The 19,296-nt window shown below is 54.1% G+C and overlaps 1 protein-coding gene across 1 annotated transcript in view; it reads left to right on the plus strand.

The window, feature by feature from the left end:
• The window catches only part of AKAP1 (A-kinase anchoring protein 1), a 34,482-nt gene extending 16,284 nt beyond the window's left edge, over positions 1-18,198 (plus strand). The window contains exons 2-11 of the mRNA XM_047757534.1: positions 3,219-4,866; positions 7,302-7,435; positions 9,208-9,334; positions 10,173-10,300; positions 12,293-12,470; positions 13,753-13,903; positions 14,568-14,635; positions 16,332-16,405; positions 16,642-16,704; positions 17,094-18,198. Of these exons, the coding sequence (XP_047613490.1) occupies positions 3,243-4,866; positions 7,302-7,435; positions 9,208-9,334; positions 10,173-10,300; positions 12,293-12,470; positions 13,753-13,903; positions 14,568-14,635; positions 16,332-16,405; positions 16,642-16,704; positions 17,094-17,168 (2,622 nt within the window). The 5' untranslated portion in view covers positions 3,219-3,242 and the 3' untranslated portion in view covers positions 17,169-18,198. The remainder of the gene's footprint in view (positions 1-3,218; positions 4,867-7,301; positions 7,436-9,207; positions 9,335-10,172; positions 10,301-12,292; positions 12,471-13,752; positions 13,904-14,567; positions 14,636-16,331; positions 16,406-16,641; positions 16,705-17,093) is intronic.
• The last annotated feature ends 1,098 nt before the right edge of the window (positions 18,199-19,296 follow it).

Genomic DNA, 19,296 nt, shown 5'->3' on the forward strand with positions numbered 1-19,296 from the left:
TTTAAACTTCTACCTGAGAGCAGAGAAGTGCTACAATACTATGGGAATCCCAACTATAAACCCAGTTGAAATGGAATTGCCTAGTTAATAAAGAATTAGATACAAAGTTAGGAGAAGAAAACCTGGGTTCAAATCCTACCCCCGCAGCCCCACTTCCTATTGCGTGTGACCTCTTGGGTGGGACTTGATCACACTGCCTTATCCTGAGAGCACCCTTCCCCCGTAATCTTTTGTCCCTCTCATTTTTTTTTTTTTTTTTTTTGCTTTTTAGGGCCACACTCATGGCATGTGGAAGTTCCCAGGCTAGGGGTCTAATCAGAGCTGCAGCTGCCGGCCTACACCACAGCTACAGCAGTGCTGGATCTGAGCCTTGTCTTTGACCTACACCACAGCTCAAGGCAATGCTGGATCCTTAACCCACTGAGCAAGGCCAGGGATTGAACCTGCATCCTCGTGGATCCTAGTCGGGTTCTTTAACCGCTGAATCGCAACGGGAACTCCTGCCTGTAGTTTCTTTTAAAAAGGAAAGATTCCAGATGGGGAATTTGGGGATCATAGGGTATAGTCATAGTTTTTTGTTTTTGTTTTTTTCTTTTATGGTCACACCTGCAGCATATGGAAGTTCCTGGGCTAGAGGTTGAATCAGAGCTGCAGCTGCAGCCTACACCACAGCCACAGTGACGCCAGGTCCTTAACCCACTAAGTGAAGCCAGGGAGCAAACCTGCATTCTCACAGAGTCAGCATCAGGTCCTTAACCCACTGAACCACAATGGCAACTCCTGGTAATAATGTCTTAAGAGAAGTACAAAATTCTTTGCTTGGCCTGTGCAATGCCTCGTCTACATGGACCCATTAATGTGTGTTCCAGATTTAATATCCTTGGCTCTGTGGCCTTGAGTTGTTTTAACCTTTAGAATGGTAATACATATTCCCAGCCAAGTGGTTGAGGATTAAGTGATGAAACAGAAAGTATCTAGTGAGGTTCCGTGTTGGAAGCTGGAGCTCTAAGATAGCTGAAGGGATTATTAATACAACGTCTTCTGAGCCCCAGCCCCTTCTGAGCTCCACTTTGTATTTTCCAGTCCCATTGCTTCATCCTCAGACATTAGGGAGCAGGCAGAGCCTCCTTGCCATCCCGCTTACATCTCTCACAAGCATCCTATCTTTTTTTTTTGTCTTTTTGCCTTTTCTAGGGCCACACCCATGGCATAGGGAGGTTCCCAGGCCAGGGGTCTAATCGGAGCCATAGTTGCCAGCCTAGACCACAACCACAGCAATGCGGGATCCGAGCTGAGTCTGCAACCTACACCACAGCTCACGGCAACGCCGGATCCTTAACCCACTGAGCAAGGGCAGGGATCGAACCCAAAGCCTCCATGGTTCCTAGTCAGATTCGTTAACCACTGAGCCACGACGGGAACTCCAACAAGCGTCCTATCTTAGTAAATCTATTTCTTGCCTAAAAAAAAGGTATTAGTGAAAAGATTTCTCTTTACAGACGAGGGACTTTCTGGAGATGACACCTCCCCACATCCTCACTTTGGGGCACAGCACTTTTTCTGGGCTCTCTCACAAGCTGTCACATCCTTGTAAATTCACTGGTCTTGCTAAATGGCAGCTTGTGATTACGTAGGTCTGAGATGGGGCTGGGATACTGTACTTCTAGCAAGTTCTCAGGTGACGCTCAGCGCTTCTAATCCACAGGCTCTACTTTGAGAAACACAGTCTCCAGGATTTTTTTTTTTTTTTTTTGTGGTAGTTTCTAGCCTCAACTGAACTGTGGAACCACTTGGGAAAGCGTATGCTGTGGTTTTTCTGGAGGACGTTGATATAAGTAAACTAGTAAGAGCTGTTAAAGCATTTACACATATCTCTGCAGCAAAGCACAAACTAAATTAAGGAGTAATTCACCATATCAGTGGAGGCTTTTTGAAGGTTTCTTATTTATTTATTTATTTATTTATTGCTTTTTAGGGCTGCACCTGTGACATATGGAAGTTCTCAGGCTAGGGGTCAGATTGGAGCTGTAGCTGCCAGCCTACACCACTGCCAGAGCCACACCAGACCCAGCCGTGTCTTCGACTTACACCGCAGCCCATGGCAATGCTAGATCCTTAACCCACTGAACAAGGCCAGGGATCAAACCCCTGTCCTCATGGATATTAGTTGGGTTCATGACCTGCTGAACCGCAGCGGGAACTCCCGGCTTTTGGTTTTAAGAAGGCATAGTTTTTGCAGACAGGATAAAATTTGCTGGCGGGGAAGGCACGGAATACAAGTGTGTATTCTAGAATAGGTTGGTTGCATACTTCTAATGAGAGCTAACTCTGCTTTGCAAGCCTTTTTATCTCAACTCATCCTACACCGAGCCATCTTTCACCAGGTGTGTCTCCATCTTACAGGTGAAGAGAACTGACTTTCCTGTCTGCTTTATGTGTCTCCACCTTTTTCCAGGCCCTTATTTCTCCTTGTCTGGATCCAAAGGAGTTGATCTTCAGGCTCTTCCATTTGATAATACTGTTTGTCCTGCTCTGAGAATAAGTTGGAAACACAGTTTGGTGTGTATACCTTGCAGACCTAAGCTGATTCTGTGTTGTCCATGGGAAAAAGTCCAGACTCTGCCGGGGGTGCACGACCCTCATCTAGTCCGCTAAATAATTTGATTCTCAAACATGACACGAATCTCCCTGCCACAGTGTGTTTTGCTGGTCCCTCCCCTTGGAGCATCCCCTGTCCTTTAAAAAATCTTCTCATCTTCTGACTCTCTTGCTGGGTAGCTGCCGTTTCATTGACTCATGGTCTTGGGGCACACGTGAGGGACATAATAATATGTACATGTCGATTCCTCGGGTGTTTAAAAATGCTCCAACACCACTTGAGCAGACAAGTGTTGTGAGAGTTTCAAGAACTAAAACACTAAACATAACTAGTCCTTTGGGGGAAACAGGGAGAATTTGGCATCAAGGAGAGATGCAGGAAGGGATCTGGCTTCAATAGAAGGCTCGGCTTGTTTCAGAGGAGTGTGCATGGATGAGGGAGCAGAAAGGGTGGTTTCTCTTTCTGCCCACCCACCTCCATGGGTCACCCAGAGTCATGGGATGCTCCTTCCCGGGGCAGGGAAAGGGGGGCAGAGGCTCTGCCATGACTGGTTGCAGCTGCCCAGGATCTTCCCGCGGGGCTCTCTTAGCATCTCCTTCTCTCTCCCCCATTCTCCTAGGTCTAATTACTTCAAGCCTCCAGGATGGCGATCCAATTCCGTTCACTTTTCCCCTTGGCACTGCCCGGAATGCTGGCCCTCCTCGGCTGGTGGTGGTTTTTCTCTCGTAAAAAAGACCCCATCGGCAGCCACAACAAACAGGTGGAGGCCAGCACCGTGGAGCTGAGGGCCAGCCCTGCCACCGAGGAACCGCTCCCTAGGGAGGACACCTGTCCTGGAGTCGCGGCCATGCCCCCTGGCCTCACCCAGCCACCAGAAAAGGAGCCGACCCCCGCCAGCAAGCCCTCCGCGGAGCCGTCAGCCCTGCTGCGGGCTCATGCCGCCCGCCAGAGATCAGAGTCCTCTGGCAGCCTTCTGAACAGCACGGACACGAGATTTCGACCAGGAGCACTTACAGAGGACAGTGCAAGGGTGGAGCTAGCCCTGGCGGGCGACGAAGCCAAGCCTGTTCCCCTAGAGTGTCCCCTGCCATCCCCAAAGGGCATCCCGTTTCCCCACGAGGCGGTTGAGGAGTGTAAGCAAGAGTCGGCGCTGGCCAGGACGGTGGAGCGGGGCCGGCAGGGCCAGTCCGCGGCCCCCGTGGAGCCACCCAGCCCTGGGGAGAAGGCCAGGGAGATGGGCGGGGCCGAGGGCACTGGCGACGCGGTGCTGGGAGAAAATAGGCTGGAAGAAGGTTCGTTGTCCCAGGAGCCGGGCCCCGAGCTGCAGAGCAGCAGGCCACCCGGCCTGGCTCCCTTGGGAGGAGACGGAGAGCGGGGGAGGAGCAGCCCGCCGGCGGTGGACCAGGAGGCTGTGGGGAAGTTGCTGAGTGGCTTCGTGGAGTCCGCCCATGTGGAGCTGGCCACGGCCGACGGGCCCGCGGCACCCCGGGTCCGAGGCGGCAGAGCCTGCCATGGAGATGTCCCGCGGGAGCTCGGCCGAGAAGAGACCCTGGACAGAAATGAGAAGATTGAGCAGGCCGCCTTCCAGATCATCTCCAAAGTGATCTTGGAAGCCACCGAGGAGGTGCTGGCCACCACGATGGGCAGGATCACCGATCGAATCTATCAGGCCTCGGCAGGTCAGCTCCAGGAGAAGAAGGAGGAGGAGAGCTGTGCCCTGGCCAGCCAGAAAACTGCGCGGGGCCACGATGCCTCGGAGCCCGCTCTGGCCACAGCGGAGGCAGCTGTGGGCCGGGCAGACGCCGTCCTCCCTGCCGCAGACCTGCCGGCAGGAGACTTGCCACCACCAAAGACCTATGTGAGCTGCCTGACCAGCCCTCTGTCCAGCCCCACCAAGGACAGGAAACCAAAGAACTCCGCATACCACATGTCCCTGGCCCCCTGTCCCCCACCGGCCGCCCCCCTCGGAGAGGCGCCGGACGAGGCAGGCGTCCTGGGGGAAGATGCCGCCTGTGTCACCTGCGTGTCCAATACCAGCCAGGGTGTCCCCTCAGTGGCCTCCTCTGGGCAGTGCTCAGATTCAATCAGCACGTCGGGGCTCGAAGACTCTTGTCCAGAGACCACCTCCAGCCCCAGGGACAAGGCCCTCACCCCGCCGCTGCCAGAAAGTGCTATGCCCTTCAGCAATGGGGTGCTGAAGGGGGAGCTGTCGGACTTGGGGACTGAGGATGGATGGACCGTGGACGTGGAAGCAGATCATTCGGGAGGTAGGAGGACCAGGGGGTTGGGAAAGGCTGCTGGGCTGCCTCTCCTGCTGTGGCTTCTGCAGTGATGGTTCTCCTCAAGGCCATGTCCCGGCCGCCCTGCAGAAAGTCAGGGTACAGCGTAGAGCTGGTGGGTCCCTGAGAAGTTCAGCTGCCCCAAACCCCAAAGCCACAGGAGCCGTAACTTGGTCCCTTCCCAAGGACCAGCTCAAAGTTGGGTTTACCCATTAACCTGAGTGGGCCTTTCTCTCAAACACTGACCTCTCAATAGGTGTTTTTTGTTTTTTAATTTTTAAGGGAGAGGCCTCCTTAGCTTAAATTCCTTGAATCCCAAGAATGGGTGAAAGCGTTTTTCATGGTTTATTTCCTTTTAATCATATGCTTGTTCCCATGTCTTCACCTGCTTTCCTTCTCCAGAAGCTCTTTCGGGGTAAGTGCCCAGAGAATGGCCACAGCCCTGGCTCGCGCCTTCCTGCGCGTTGTTGTCACCTAATCCTTCGCAGAGAGCCTCAGCCATTTCCTTTCTGTGCAGCTGCGGTTCCACCCCCGGGAAAGGGGCACTTTGGTAACGAAGTGTCCACTGGGTTTTTCGAGTGCTGACCCCAGCGTAGACAGTTCAGACCGCTAACTCACAGGTCAGCAACTCCTGACCCTGGTTTTGCAGCTTCCCTGGGGTATTTTTATGTATCTCATGGAAAGAGGCCATGGATGCCCTTTGTGGGTCTCCAGCCTGCTTGTGCTGGAGCCATTCTGTAACCATTTCTGCTCCAGGAAGGCTGGGACTCTCCCTTGGAAATTTTATTACTTTCGGCAGCATTTGGCATGTACCACACGCTACATTTTGTCACCTGTAAGATGCTATTAAGACACCACTGTTTTGTGTGTACCTCTAAGAGAAAAAAAAAAAAATGCTGCTAATCGTGAGTGTAGAAAGCCAGAGATGCACCGAACTTCAGGGATGTGTGTATATCTTTAAAGTTATTTTAAAGCATCTTAAAGTGGGTAAAAAATCATTTTACGCATAAAGGCGTTTCCCTTAGCCTCTTGCCCCTCAGTCTCATCACGCCAACTCCACTTCGATTGTAGTAGCTCCTCAGGTGTGTTCAGGCTGCAGCGACAAGAGCCATGGTGGTGGGTGGGAGATGCAGGGCTGGCAGGTGGGAGCCTGGGAGAGCCAGCCGCCTGGCACTCACCTGTGCCAGGTTCCACGCGTCCTCTCGGGAGCCCTGCCTTGTGTGTGAGGACGTCAAAGCTTAGAGTGACCCAGGGACCACGCAGATGAGTGGAGCTGGCCTTGGAGTGCAGCCTGCTGGAGTCTTGGTGGGGTCTAAGTGTTAATGGGATGACAGGCCTGCCCTGTTCTATCCCTGTTCCGACAGGGGTGAGGGGGTCACGTCAACCTGCTTCTGGTTCTGGCAGGTGGAAGCAGGCTTCTCTCCAGAGGGGTGGTTTTCCCTGCAAGAAGCCCACCTGAGCCCCTGGTACTGCGGGAGGAGGTCGTGTTGAGGTGACTCTTCCTCAGCAGGAGGTAAAGCCTGCTGCCTCTGCATCCCGGCAGAACATGGATTTCTTGGCCGAGGATTGTGGCCAGGGTTTGGTGAAACCATGTGGAAGATAATCTCATTGGTAGGCTCTCAGGAGTGATCTTGTCCTGGCAATTGAGTCGTCGTCCATGGTTAAGCCAGAACCACCTCTCTCAAGCTGGTCTGGCCCCTGTTTTTCTGTGCCAGTCCACTTGGCAAACCCCGCGTGGGAGTAGAGCAGCTTTTACTCAGTTCGGAGCAGGGATTAAAGCCCTGTGGTGAGCCCAGAAGAGCCTTCAAGTGGTGCACGGTCAGGCCTCAGCAGAGGGAAGGGGGCTTCCTTCCTTCCCCCATTTCGGCAGGGCCTGGTCCGGGATGAGAGCGAGGGAGGGCTCTCGGCTCTGTCTGGCGGGCAGCCACCGCCTGTGAGCCTGGGCCTGGGCCTTGGGGACCAGGGGCCCTTCGTCCGAGGGGCCGCATAGTTGGAAGGGTGTAGACCAACTGAGGCCGTTTGGTCTCCATGGAGCCCTGCACACCTAAGAGCTAGCACTGAGGTCACGGGACCAGCTGGCCTGTCCCCTCCCCCACCCCATGGACCCCCCCCTCCCCTTCCTGGGCCAGCGCCTCTTTCTTCCCAGTTCACCACTTGTTTCTGCTCCAGCAGCTGTGCTGGGCGCGGCTGCCAATTAAAGCAAGTGGGACTGTAAATGACGGGCTAAAATTAGGTGTAGCTACACCCCCAGTCCTCCTGTCGGTGGGGCTCCTCTGCTCCTTCTAGACTGTGAGTGGACAGTCACCTGCCAAGCCCGAGGAGGGGGGCGTGGGGCAGGGGCCTCCCGGGAATGTGAGTTTGGAAGTCATGCGTTATTAACTGCCCTGGGCCGGTGTCTGTGCGCGCTGCTTCCTCCCCTGCAGGTTCGGACGGGAACAGCATGGATTCGGTGGATGGCTGCTGTGGCCCCCGGAAGCCCGACGGTTTCCAGAATGCCCAGGCGGGCTCCAATCCCAAGAAGGTCGACCTCATCATCTGGGAGATCGAGGTGCCAAAGGTAAGGGCTGCAGGCTCGAAATGTCCCTAGGGCCCGGGGTCACCGGGCTTGGTGGCGGGGCGGCGGGTGGGGGGGGGGGGGTCCGAAGAAGGCACCGGAAACCCAGAAGCCGCCCCATCAGGGAGCCAGAGGCTGAAGGGCAGGGAGTGCTCAACTTTGCCAAGGTCCAGAGAGCCCCCCTGCCGAAGACACTTCCTCCAGCCCCCCTCAGGAGAGTCCTCCTCAAAGCCCCAGCCAGACTCCCTCTTCTGGGGCTTTTTTTTTTTTTTTTTTTTTTTTTTGTGGTGCTCAGATCTGTTTGGGGATGCTGGCAAAACTTGGCTGAGGATAGGGGCCGGCCAGGCGTTCCCTCACTGCTCTGCTCATGCTCGCCAACGCAGAGTGTGTCTTATAATTGAGCACAGCATAAATCCGTGTGGTAGAGAGCTTGAGAAGTACAGTGATGTATGAAGAAAATAAAAAAATCCGCTCTAATCCTACCCTCGAGAGTGACTGGGAAGACTTTTATTTCCTTCTCATCTTGCACCCTGTGGTTTTTAAACAAAACTGAGATTATGTTGCTTTAATTAATGCTTTTAAATATTTAACAACTTAATTTTCCTGTGTTATTCTTTGAAAATGTAATCTTAGCTGCATTATGCATTGTGCGAATGTCAATTTACTTCAGTTTCCCCCAATTCCGGGGTGCTTGACGCGGTTTCTAGCTTCTTGCTTTTTGAACTTGCATCTTATTAGCTTGATCTTGATGTTTATCTTTGGAGCTCAGAAATAATTGGCCCACTGCATTCTCCCAGGGCTCTTAGCCTCCTGCCTCGGTGGAGACTTGGCTGGGTTTGAACTCGGGGTCAGGCAGGCTGCTCTGACCCGGGCTGCCAGCTCCCTCAGTTGTTGCCTCCCCCAGGGACCCTGCTGGCAGCCCTGGCCTCTTCTTCAGTGGTTGCAAAGGGCACATACAGGCAGCTCTGGGGCCAAAGGACCTTGTCCCTAGGAGCCCTGCTGGGTGGGGTCATTGGGAGTTGTCTCAAAGGTTGTCCTACATTGTGGCGAAGTTTGGCTCCACCTGGCTGGCCTGCGGGGCGTCTGTGTTCTGGAGTTGGCAGCAGGCGCTCAGGGGTTCTTTCTAAGACCTTTTCCTTTTCTTTTTTATGGCTGCACCTGCGGCATCTGGACGTTCCCGGGCCAGGGAGTGCATCTGAGGCACGGCTGCGGCAACTCGGGATCCTTGAACCCACTGCACTGGGCTGGGGGTTGAACCTGCGCCCCTGCAGCGACCCAGTCTGCTGCAGTCAGGTTCTTAACCCACTGTGCCACAGCGGAGAGTCCTTTATTTTCAAATCGAGCTCGTTTATCTTCAGACCTGAGAAGACTTGGAGAGGTGGAGGACTCATAAATCGAACCTTGTTCTAATGAAACATCTCATGAAGTGGATCTGGCAGGAGAAACGACTGCCTTGGCAGCTTCTTGTTCAGGGCTCTGCTGCCAGGGATGAAATGGGGACTGCCAGGTCCTGGAACCATGCTGCCCAGTTCACTCGCTTAGTAGCTGTGTGAGCTCGGGCGAGTCACTTAGCCTCTCTGGGCCTGTTCCCTCAGCTGTATCAACAGATGCTGTTGGTTTCATGCATTTACTCTGAGTACATGTGAGTGCTTAAAACAGTGCCTGGCGGGTCAGCAGCACGTTTGAGCCTGACCTGGTGTGAAACAAAGGCGCGTCTTGGGGATGCAGGGACCTGGTTTCCCATTAAGGTGCTCGTCTGTCTTTCTCCCTGGAAGCACCTCGTTGGTCGGCTGATTGGCAAGCAGGGACGGTATGTGAGTTTCCTGAAGCAGACGTCTGGTGCCAAGATCTACATCTCCACCCTGCCTTACACCCAGAACATCCAGATCTGCCACATAGAAGGTCAGTGGCACCTGCTGCCCTGTGTTGAGCTGTCTTCCCTGAAATGTTAGTGACCTGAAGCAGGTTGAGTCCCCGGTGCTCCCTTTTTGGAATCTAAGTCTGAATAGAAAGCCCCGCTTCTCACCCCAGGTGAAGGGGTGGCTGCATCTTCCCTTTACCCTCATCTCCACTTCTGGAGCTTGAGGGGGGGGCTCGGGTCTCCCCACATCTGGCCTGGAAAAGTGTTGGGTACTTGGCAGGCCAGGGGTCCTGGGTTGGTGGTGCCGCCGCCCCCGGGCTCCCTCACAGAGGAAGTGAGGTTCCCCTTGGTGGACGAAGGCCGGGCCTCCCTGTTGGCAGGCTCCTGTGGCCTTCAGGAGGCTAGTTACAAAAATTGGTCTCTCTATTTTTATTTATTTATTGATTGATTGTCTTTTTCGGGCCACATCCGCCGGAAGTTCCCAGGCTAGGGTTTGAATTGGAGCTGCAGCTGCTGGCCTACGCCACAGCCACAGCCATAGCCACAGCAACGCAGGATCTGAGTTGTGTCTACAGTTTATACCACAGCTCACGGCAGCGCTGGATCCTTAACCCACTGAGCGAGGCCAGGGATCGAACCTGTGTCCTCATGGATACTAGTCAGGTTCGTTTTTGCTGAGCCACAACGGGAACTCCAAGGTGTCATCTGAAAGGACAGTAGGCTTCGAGCTTCTTTAGAAGCCTTTCGTCCTAAGGCGGTGTTTGGCATTTTGGCACCTTATTGATGCAGTCGAACTAAAGTCTTATGCATTGTGTGCGTGAGTTTGGTTTTGCTGTTTGTCTTACTCCCCGTGACCGTCCTGCTTCCATCCCCATTTAGGTTCTCAGCATCATGTAGACAAGGCGCTGAACTTGATTGGGAAGAAGTTCAAGGAACTGAACCTCACCAACATCTACGCCCCCCCACTGCCCTCACTGGCACTGCCTTCTCTTCCAATGACTTCCTGGGTGAGCACTCCCCCCAGGGGCCAGGGCCACTTTGTGCCTCTTTTCCCCAACCTACCCCTACAGGACACTCCCAGGATCGTGGAACAGGACAGCCAGGAGCACGAGTTCTGCTTCTAGCCTGTGTTCTCTGGGGTTGGGTTGGGTTGGGTTGGGGGCTGGAGTGCTGGCAGGAAGCCAGAGGCCTCTGGGTCCTTGCTTGGAAGGACCACTTTTGCCCTGGCTCTGCCACCTGGACACCCTTTGTGTTTTGAAGGCATTTGCCTAGAAAGGCTTATAGTCTGTTCAGACAAGGTGTGTGCAGGCTGGCTTGGGACTCCGTAAAGCGGGTGCTGTGTGCGGGGTCACAGCCCAGCTTCTCTGAGGCCTGAGTAGGTCCTGGCATTGTGGGCTTGGATGGGCTCTTCCTGTGACCTTGCTGTGTCCTCCTTGTTGGGCCAGATCTAGTGGCAGCCCTGGCGATGGAGCCCTTCCCCTTCTCTTCATGGGATATGGGGTGGGGGGGTGGGGGGCTTGGTTAGAAAGGAGAAGAATCACGCACCCATCCCTGGAAGCCCCGGGAGTCTGGCAGGAGGAGGAGCTGACACTTCGGGGGCCCTGTGTGCTGGGGCTGCAGGGTCCCAGGAGCTGTGTGCCTCCAGCTCTATTTGAGCCTCACCTCACTGGGAATAGAGGGTGCTCAACCAAGAACACAGCATTTCACATGTGGGGCGAGTGTGCTGCTCCAGGGAGAAGGCCTCCCTGGACTTTGTTTAGGGTGCTTGGCCTTTTGGTTCCGTATCTTCCTCCCCACAAAGAAGACCCTTGTGTCCTGGGGGAAGAGGTGGGCGTCCCTTGCCTTTCCCGTGGATGATTTGAGAGAGGGCTGCTTCACTTCTGAATCGTAGGGTTTTGCCCATGAGTCTTAGTCCTGGACCCACTTGTCTCTAAGTAATTGAGTGGTGAGTAGGCTTCCTCCCCATGTACCCTGTGCAGCCCAAGAGGCCTGGGGAAGACTCAGCCACCTGGCTGGGAGGTGGAGTAGAAGCCCTACTGTGTCCAGAGCACCTGGATGTTGCCTTAGCATCCAGGAAACTGGCATGTTTAAGTACAGTTCTTTTTTTTTCCCTCCATTTTACGGCTGCATCTGTGGCATATGGAAGTTCCCAGGCTATGGGTCCAGTTGGAGCTGCAACTGCTGGCCTATGCCACAGCCATGACGAACTCTGGATCCAAGCCACATCTACCACCTACACTGCCTCTTACAGCAATGCTGGATCCTTAACCCCCTGAACAAGGCCAGGGGTCAAACCCACGTCCTCAGGGATACTAATCGGGTTCTTAACTCACTGAGCCATGACGGGCATTCCAAGGACCAGTCTTTAGTGTGGAACCTGGTCCTGAGCAAACCTACCTGTTCCAAATCCCAGAGTGGGAATGAATTGGGAGGAGCATAGAGAAGAGCAGGTGACTCAGACTCTGTGGCCTTTGACAGTGGACCTGACTTGAGGCTGCTGCTTGCTGGTGAGAAGACAGAGCAGAGAGGTGGCTGTCAAACTGTAGCTCTTGGGGTCAGCTGCAGGGCCAAAGGAGCTGACTGGGGGTCCTAAGGGCCTGACTACCTCTTATTCTTGCTCTCAGTGGCCACCTTATTCCTGTTTGCCTGTCCTGGGTCTTACAGATTGACTGTTCAAAAGAGGTAGGGGAGGGAGGCTCTGCCCAAGCCAGTGGGAGGCTGGACACTACATCACAGCTCCTGGGAGCCTTCCTGCCCACCCTTAGCTGAGGCTGCCTCTAGTGGTTACCCGTGGTATTGCAGGGCAAGGACCACAGTGGGGCCGAACCCTTTCCACTGCTGAAATAGTTTTCCTTGAACCTCTGCCATCTGGGTGCCATGAGCCTTTAGGTTGTTGTGGCCTTTTCAGAGATGTGCCGGTTCAGAGACTTGCCCCGGGTCTCTTATCCCAGGCCCAAGAAGGGTTGCTCCAATGCCTGCTGCCCCTCCCCTTTATACAGCTCATGCTCCCGGATGGCATCACCGTGGAGGTGATCGTGGTCAACCAGGTCAATGCTGGGCACCTGTTTGTGCAGCAGCACACGCATCCCACCTTCCATGCTCTGCGCAGCCTGGACCAGCAGATGTACCTCTGCTACTCCCAGCCTGGGATCCCTACCTTGCCCACCCCAGTAGAAAGTAAGTCATGCCCTGAAGGTCAAAGGGAAGAAGCCTGAGCTCTGGCCAGGCTGGGGGTGGACTTTGGAGCGGGGATTCCCTGCTGTTCTGCCCTTGGTCTTGACCCAGAGGAACAGCCTCCCTGAGTTCTTGCTGTTGGCACAGCACGCACTGGGCTGAATCCTGGCTAGCGCAAGCGGGCGTTTCCATTGGCAACAGAGGGAGGAGGTCTCAGTAGAGTTTGTACACCTGGATTCAGGTCCTGACTCACTACTTAGGGGGTTGAATGGGGTTGGTGCCCCCTTGATCTAGGAATTAGGCTTGGCTACGGTTATGTGTTACATATACAGTACCTGGTGCGGGTGCAGATCCCATAGCAGAGCCCGAAAGGCCACCAAGTCCTGGGGTGGGTTGAATCATCTCCAGCTGACAGATGAGAAAACTGAGACTCAAGTCAGTGACTTGTCCACGTGTTCCCTGTTGTTTACCTGTGTTGGGAATCAAATGTCAGAACGTCTCCCGTACCCTCTATCCCCCCCTCCATCAGGGACTCCTAACCTGGAGCCCCCGGTGGGCTTCAAGGCATGAGGAAAACCTTTCAAATGCCTGTTGAATTTGATTTGGTATGGGTTTTCTTTTGGAGGACTGAGGACTTCTTTTTTTGTGAGCTTCTCTGACATCGCTTCAACCCCGCAGTAGAGACCAAACTGGAAGCCAGGAGGTGACAGCACCAGGGCTGCCTTTTAAGAGTCAGGACATGGTGTTGCCACCTGTGCCACAGGCCCCCATCCCTGCTGCCCCAGGGAGGGTTTGGTGACTCCAGGGACACTTGCTCTCTGGCCCGGTTGGCTGCCCCGGGCTTTAGTGCTCTCAGCACCTTCCTGAAGTAAAGGCCAGAGAAGTGGGATTTGGGGTGCCTTCTAACCAGCCTCGAACTGAGTTGTCATGAGCCAGAGCAGGTCCTTAGGCACCAGTCACTGGGATCTGCGGCACTTGGGGGTTCCCAATGCTTTCTGGCTCTTTCCCTTAAGACTATAAAGCACAGGTCTATTCCATGAATTTTGGAATTTCCTTGGTTTATTCTAGTTTCTCTGTGTCCACCTGTGGCTTGAGGAACTCTCAGAGTATGAACAGAGCTGGGTGAATAATTTTTGCTCTGGATGGCTTTTTTGGGCAGCACACACGCCAGGCTGTCCAGGTCCCTCCCTTGGTCAGTCTTGAGCTCTGGGGAGGCATCGGGGACTTGCTAGCTGTTGCCCTGCCCTGGCCAGGCCTTTGCACATGCTCTCTTCCTGCCCTGCAGTAACGGTCATTTGTGCTGCCCCGGGCGTGGACGGTGCCTGGTGGCGAGCCCAAGTGGTGGCCTCCTACGAGGAGACCAACGAAGTGGAGATTCGCTACGTTGACTACGGTGGATACAAGAGAGTGAAAGTAGATGTGCTCCGGCAGATTCGGTGAGTCGGGGCTTGGGGTGTGACTGCTGCAGAGCTGCAGCCTGGAACGAGGGTTAATTATGCCTTGCTGCTGCCTACTCTGTTTGAGCAGAGTATGATGTCAGCAACCTCAGAGACTCAGCGGGTAAAGAACCTGACATGGTGTCTGTGAGGACGCGGGTTTGATCCCTGGCTTGCTCAGTGGGTTAAGGATCTGGCGTTGCCATGAGCCGTGGTGGTAGGTCGCAGACTCGGCTCTGATCCGGTGTTGCTGCATCTGTGGTGTAGGCCAGCAGCTGCAGCTCCGATTCAGCCTCTAGCCTGGGAACTTCCCTATGCTGCAGGTGCAGCCCTAAAAAAGAAACAAACAAACAAACTCCATGCTTGCCTCAGTCAAATGGAGCTGGAAAGACCTGTCTGGTGGAGGAATTTCCCCAAGGGTCATTTAGCAGAAGTGAGGCAGGCTTCCCCTTTGGGAGTTGGGTGCAAGCAGCACCTCTGAAGCCACCTTGTGGCAAGACTGGGTGCTGGGTTCAGGCAAGCCGGGAGTTCCAGCCTGCCGTGTGCCCGTGAGTGGCTTCACCCTGGGTTGTGGGGTCGGGGCGCTAAGGAGAAGGTGAACGTCAGTCTGGGGTGCGTTGGCCTTGGGGTCTGTGTTCAGCTTGTGCCTTGCTTTCCTTTCTAGGTCTGACTTTGTGACCTTGCCGTTCCAGGGAGCAGAGGTCCTTCTGGACAGCGTGATGCCCCTGTCAGGTAACGGCAGGGTGGGGTGGGGGGCCCTCTGGCTTTGGGGATGTACGCAAGTGTTGAAAGTAGTTCTTTTTGTTTGTTTCTTTCTTTCTATTCTTTAGCTTTCATAATCTCTGTCAATCTGTTTTCAAGTTCTCAGATTCTTTTTTTTTTTTTTTGCTTTTTAGGGCCGTGTACGTGGCATATGGAAGTTCCCAGGCCAGGGGTCCAATCGGAGCTGTAGCTGCCGGCCTTCGCCAGAGCCACAGCAGTGCCAGATCCGAGCTGCATCTGCGACCTACACCACAGCTCACGGCAATGCCGGATCCTTAACCCACTGAGCCAGGCCAGGGGTCGAACCCGTATCCTCATGGATCCTAGTTGGGATTGTTAGCTGCTGAGCCACGAAAGGAAGTCCCCGAAGTAGGTCTTTCTCTTTGGGATCCTCATTCTTGCCTACAGGGCTTAAGCGAACAGATTGCTGCCACTCCACTTCTGATGGGATAGGTCTGGGCTGAGGCCCTAGAATTTGCATTTCTAACTAGTTCTCTAGTGAGGCCAATGCTCTAGACTCTACGCGGGCCTCCGACTTTGAGTGGCTTCCAATAGAGGCACCTCCTAGAACAACGTTGAGATCCAGGGTCGAGCGCAGATACTGAGGCCCCCGGGGCTGTGGGGATCACACACTCACTCACCTGCGTGGGGTCTTAGACTGTAGTGATCATACCTCCCGAGGGAAGGGGACTGGCACGTGACCCTGAGCTAGTGGCTTGGCTTCACTGCCCCACCCTGGCCTCTGGAAAATGGGGTAGCGCCTGTCTTTCAGGCCAAGGGAATTCCATACACCCAGGAACTGGTCTGAGGATGATGGTCAGGTAGCAGCTGCGTACGACCTGCTCCTAGGGTGTATTTGTAGGGCCTGGGGCCATGCTCCTCCCTTGCCCGGTTCGCCCTCCCTGACCTTGTTCTTACTTGACCACAGCACGGGGATGCTTTAAAAGCACCGCGGTGGAGCCAGAGTCCTGTTGGCCGGCGCCTGGGCCCGGGCTTCGTTTTATTGTCCCTTATTGTCCTTGCCAGGCCTCCCTTTCTGGTCGTGTCCTTCCCAGCAGACTGTCTAGGCCCAGCAGAGGGGCCTCCATAAGGTGTTCTCAGACCTTAGGTCCCACCCCCCACCACTGTCTCTCCGCTTGGGTCCCTCTTGGTACGTGACTTGTGTGATCTGACAAAGAATGTGGTCCACGTGCCCGGCCCAGTTAGTCACTGTCCAGATTGGGCTGTGTGGCCTGCTGCCTGGAGCTGAGTTCCACCTCCATCCCTCTGGGACTTGGTTGACCTTCGGCCGTCAGTCCGCGTCTCCGTGGTCTCACCCGTGAGGCTGTGTTCCTGATGCGGTGCGCGAACGCCCACGATGGGCTCGGCCCCTTCGGCCACCAGACAGGTGCTGGCGGTGATAGCTCCGCCCCAGGCAGGCTTCCTGTCCCTTCCACCCTCCACCCCACCATGGCTGGCAGGCAGCAGGCACCCTGAACATACCCGCTTGGGGTCCCCGGGAGGCCTGCGGCTCTGAACCTGGCACAGGTGGGGGCTCTGTGCCCGTGAAGTGAAGTCCAGGGCAGCGTGCGACGTCTTCTACTCGGAAGGCACCTGCAAGTGGTGTGCGTGGCAGGAGCGCCTGGCCGCCGTCAGAGGCTCAACGCTGCTTTTCCTTCCCCTAAAGATGATGACCACTTCTCCCCCGAAGCGGATGCAGCTATGAGCGAGATGACAGGAAACACAGCACTGCTGGCTCAGGTGTGCGGCCGGGCTGGGAGGCAGGGGTCCCCCTGAACAGCCCCCCCCCCCCCCAGCATCCCCCCACACGGCCTTGCTCACCTCTCCCGGCTTCTTGGGACCTGACCTTCAGGGCCTGCCTTCCTGGGGCTCACACCCCGGGTCGGCCCGCAGTCTTTAAGGGGGCAGGTAGGTGCAAGGGGAAGCTTTTAAATAATGGTGGGGGGTTTTCTTTGGGTGGGTGTGTGTGTTTTCAGGTGACGAGTTACAGCCCCACCGGCCTTCCTCTGATTCAGCTCTGGAGTGTGATTGGAGATGAAGTGAGTTCTGTCCTCCTTTCCCTTCTAATGTCCGGAGACGCTTTGGGTGGCCGCAGTCGGGGGTGATAACGCTAGTGGCACCTAGTGGGTAGAGGCTGCTAAACATCCTACAGGGCACGTGACAGTCCCCACAATAGAAAGTCTGTGGGCCTTCCTGGACGTGGTCCATTTGGCTTTTCTCCTTCATCTCATGGTACTAAAGCGTAGATGACCTCAGTGTATTGAAAAGCCTGTTTCCGTGCCAGCAGTGCCTGTAAGTAAATCCCCTCCCTGTTGGCCCAGAAGATGAGTCATGCCCATCCCCGACCCTCAGCCCTGGGAGCCCACGCCGGCCTGAGAAGTGGCCCCTGGTGGCTGTGGCCAAGCTCTCTCGTAACTTTCTCTCCTAGGTGGTGTTGATAAACCGGTCGCTGGTGGAACGAGGACTTGCTCAGTGGGTGGACAGCTACTATGCGAGCCTCTGACCCCGTCCCCACGCCACCTCTGGAGAGTTTTTTTGCACTGTTGAATTTGGGCTTGGCACTCAAGGCGAAGACGTTACGTCAGAATTAATGTACATCAAACATTGTCCTCCCCAGAGAGTCCTTTCTTTCTCTACTGTGGTCCTGTCGAGCTGTTTTGTCCCTGAGACAAGGAAGGACCTGGGGTTCTTTTCAAAGCCATGGGGTGGTCTCTAACAGGCCAGTCGGCTTAACCCGGTTGCAAGCTGTTTAAAAAAAAAATGGAAGAAGAACGCTCTCAACTAGGTTGTCCTGCTTCCCCTCCATTCGTTCCTCCCTTCTTCTCTTCCCTTCCTAAACCCAGACCCAGACCCAGACCCAGACCCCTGGAGAAGACAGGCCACTAGCTGTGTCGCTTGCTTCGGGGACGGGTTTTTTTTTTGTTTTGTTTTGTTTACCTTCCGGATCTTTCTTCAGGGAGCAAGACATGAACTGACCGATTGGCATCAATCGCTTGCATAACTTATGAATGAATTTATGTGGTTGAACCCTTTTTTATAAACTCCATCTAGGTGTCTTAAGAAGGCAGACTTTTTAATGCACATGTATGTACATACGAAGCAATCACACCCCCCGCCTCAGTCCGTGGGGGGGGGGAGCTGTTATCTCGCCAAGCCTGATTGTACTTTGTAACCATTTTCTATTTGTGCAAACTCTGTAAATATGTTTAAAATTGTAATATTTTGTACAAGATACACTGGAGAACAAAGGGAACTCACGACTTTTCCCACACCCCACGTCATCTGTGAGCAGAGGCTCCTTGTTCTGGGTACCACTGCCTGTCCCACCTCCCATCCCTTCCTGTGTACTGGACAGGGTGCCTGTACGGTATAGGTTGTGATCCGGGGATTTTTTTTTTTTTTTTTTGGTCTGTACAAATTTGTTAAAAAAAAAAAAAAGAAAAAAGCAACTCATTGAATTACCTTGCAGTGGTGTGTGTTTGATTCTTTTATAGACTGACTTCACCTTTTATAGATTGACTTCAGCATTGTACAATTTAAGTAACTTAATATAAATTTCAAATTGTATACACTATAGCTTTGAGTCCATTTTTTTTCCATGGTGAAAAAGACTGGGGAGTCAAGAGGGGTGGTTGTGAGTGTGGTGGGCTGTAGGGTCCCATCTAAATCAGGATACCCGTGGACTTCCTGTCGTGGCACAGCAGAAATGAATCTGACTAGTAGCCATGAGGACGCAGGTTCCATCCCTGACCTCGCTCAGTGGGTTAAGCTGTTGCTGTGAGCTGTGGTGTGGGTCGCAGACACGGCTTGGCTCTGGCGTTGCTATGGCTGTGGTGTAGGCCAGTGGCTACAGCTCTGATTTGACCCCAGTCCTGGGAACCTTCATATGCTGTGGGTTCGGCCCTAAAAAGACAACAACGAAAAATTAGGAAACCCTTGGCTCTTAGAAGATGATTTAGCTAGAAGTTTCCATCTGGCGTTTTCCCCTCCTTTGCCCCACAAGGTGGCAGCCAAGCCTCTTGACTTCCTCCAAAGATGGTCTCAAAAAACCAGGCTTGAGTTAAAGCACAAGTTTCCCCAATTCTTTGGTTTTTTGTTTGTTTGTTTTGTATTTTTAGGGACACATGCAGGGCATATGGAGGTTTCCAGGCTAGGGGTTCAATTGGAGCTGTAGCCATTGGCCTACGCCACAGCCACAGCAACGCCAGATCCGAGCCGTGTCTGCGACCTACACCACGGCTCAAGGGGCAATCTTAGACCGTTAAACCACTGAGCAAGGCCTGGAATTGAACCCACAACCTCATGGTTACTAGTGGGATTTGTTTCCATTGAGCCCCAACAGGAACTCCCAGCCACAAAGGGACCCCCCCCCCCCCGCCTTTGTGTATTCTTAATAGATCTGTGAGGTTATTTAATGTGCTGGAGTGCTAAGAGATATTAAAAATACCTACATTTACATGGCGAAAGCAGAACTAAGTTTTGATCTAACAGTCCCTTCTATTAAAAGTAGGCTCAGGCCCTTGGGAGCATAGGCCTCTCAATTCCTTGGGTTGCCCACCCCTCCAGGGGTCTCCTAAGAGCTGAGATAGCCCGAGGGTCCTTCCACTGAAAGCATCTCCTACCGAGCTGCT

The sequence above is a fragment of the Phacochoerus africanus genome, chromosome 14 (genome assembly GCF_016906955.1).
Source record: "Phacochoerus africanus isolate WHEZ1 chromosome 14, ROS_Pafr_v1, whole genome shotgun sequence".
NCBI lineage: Eukaryota > Metazoa > Chordata > Mammalia > Artiodactyla > Suidae > Phacochoerus > Phacochoerus africanus.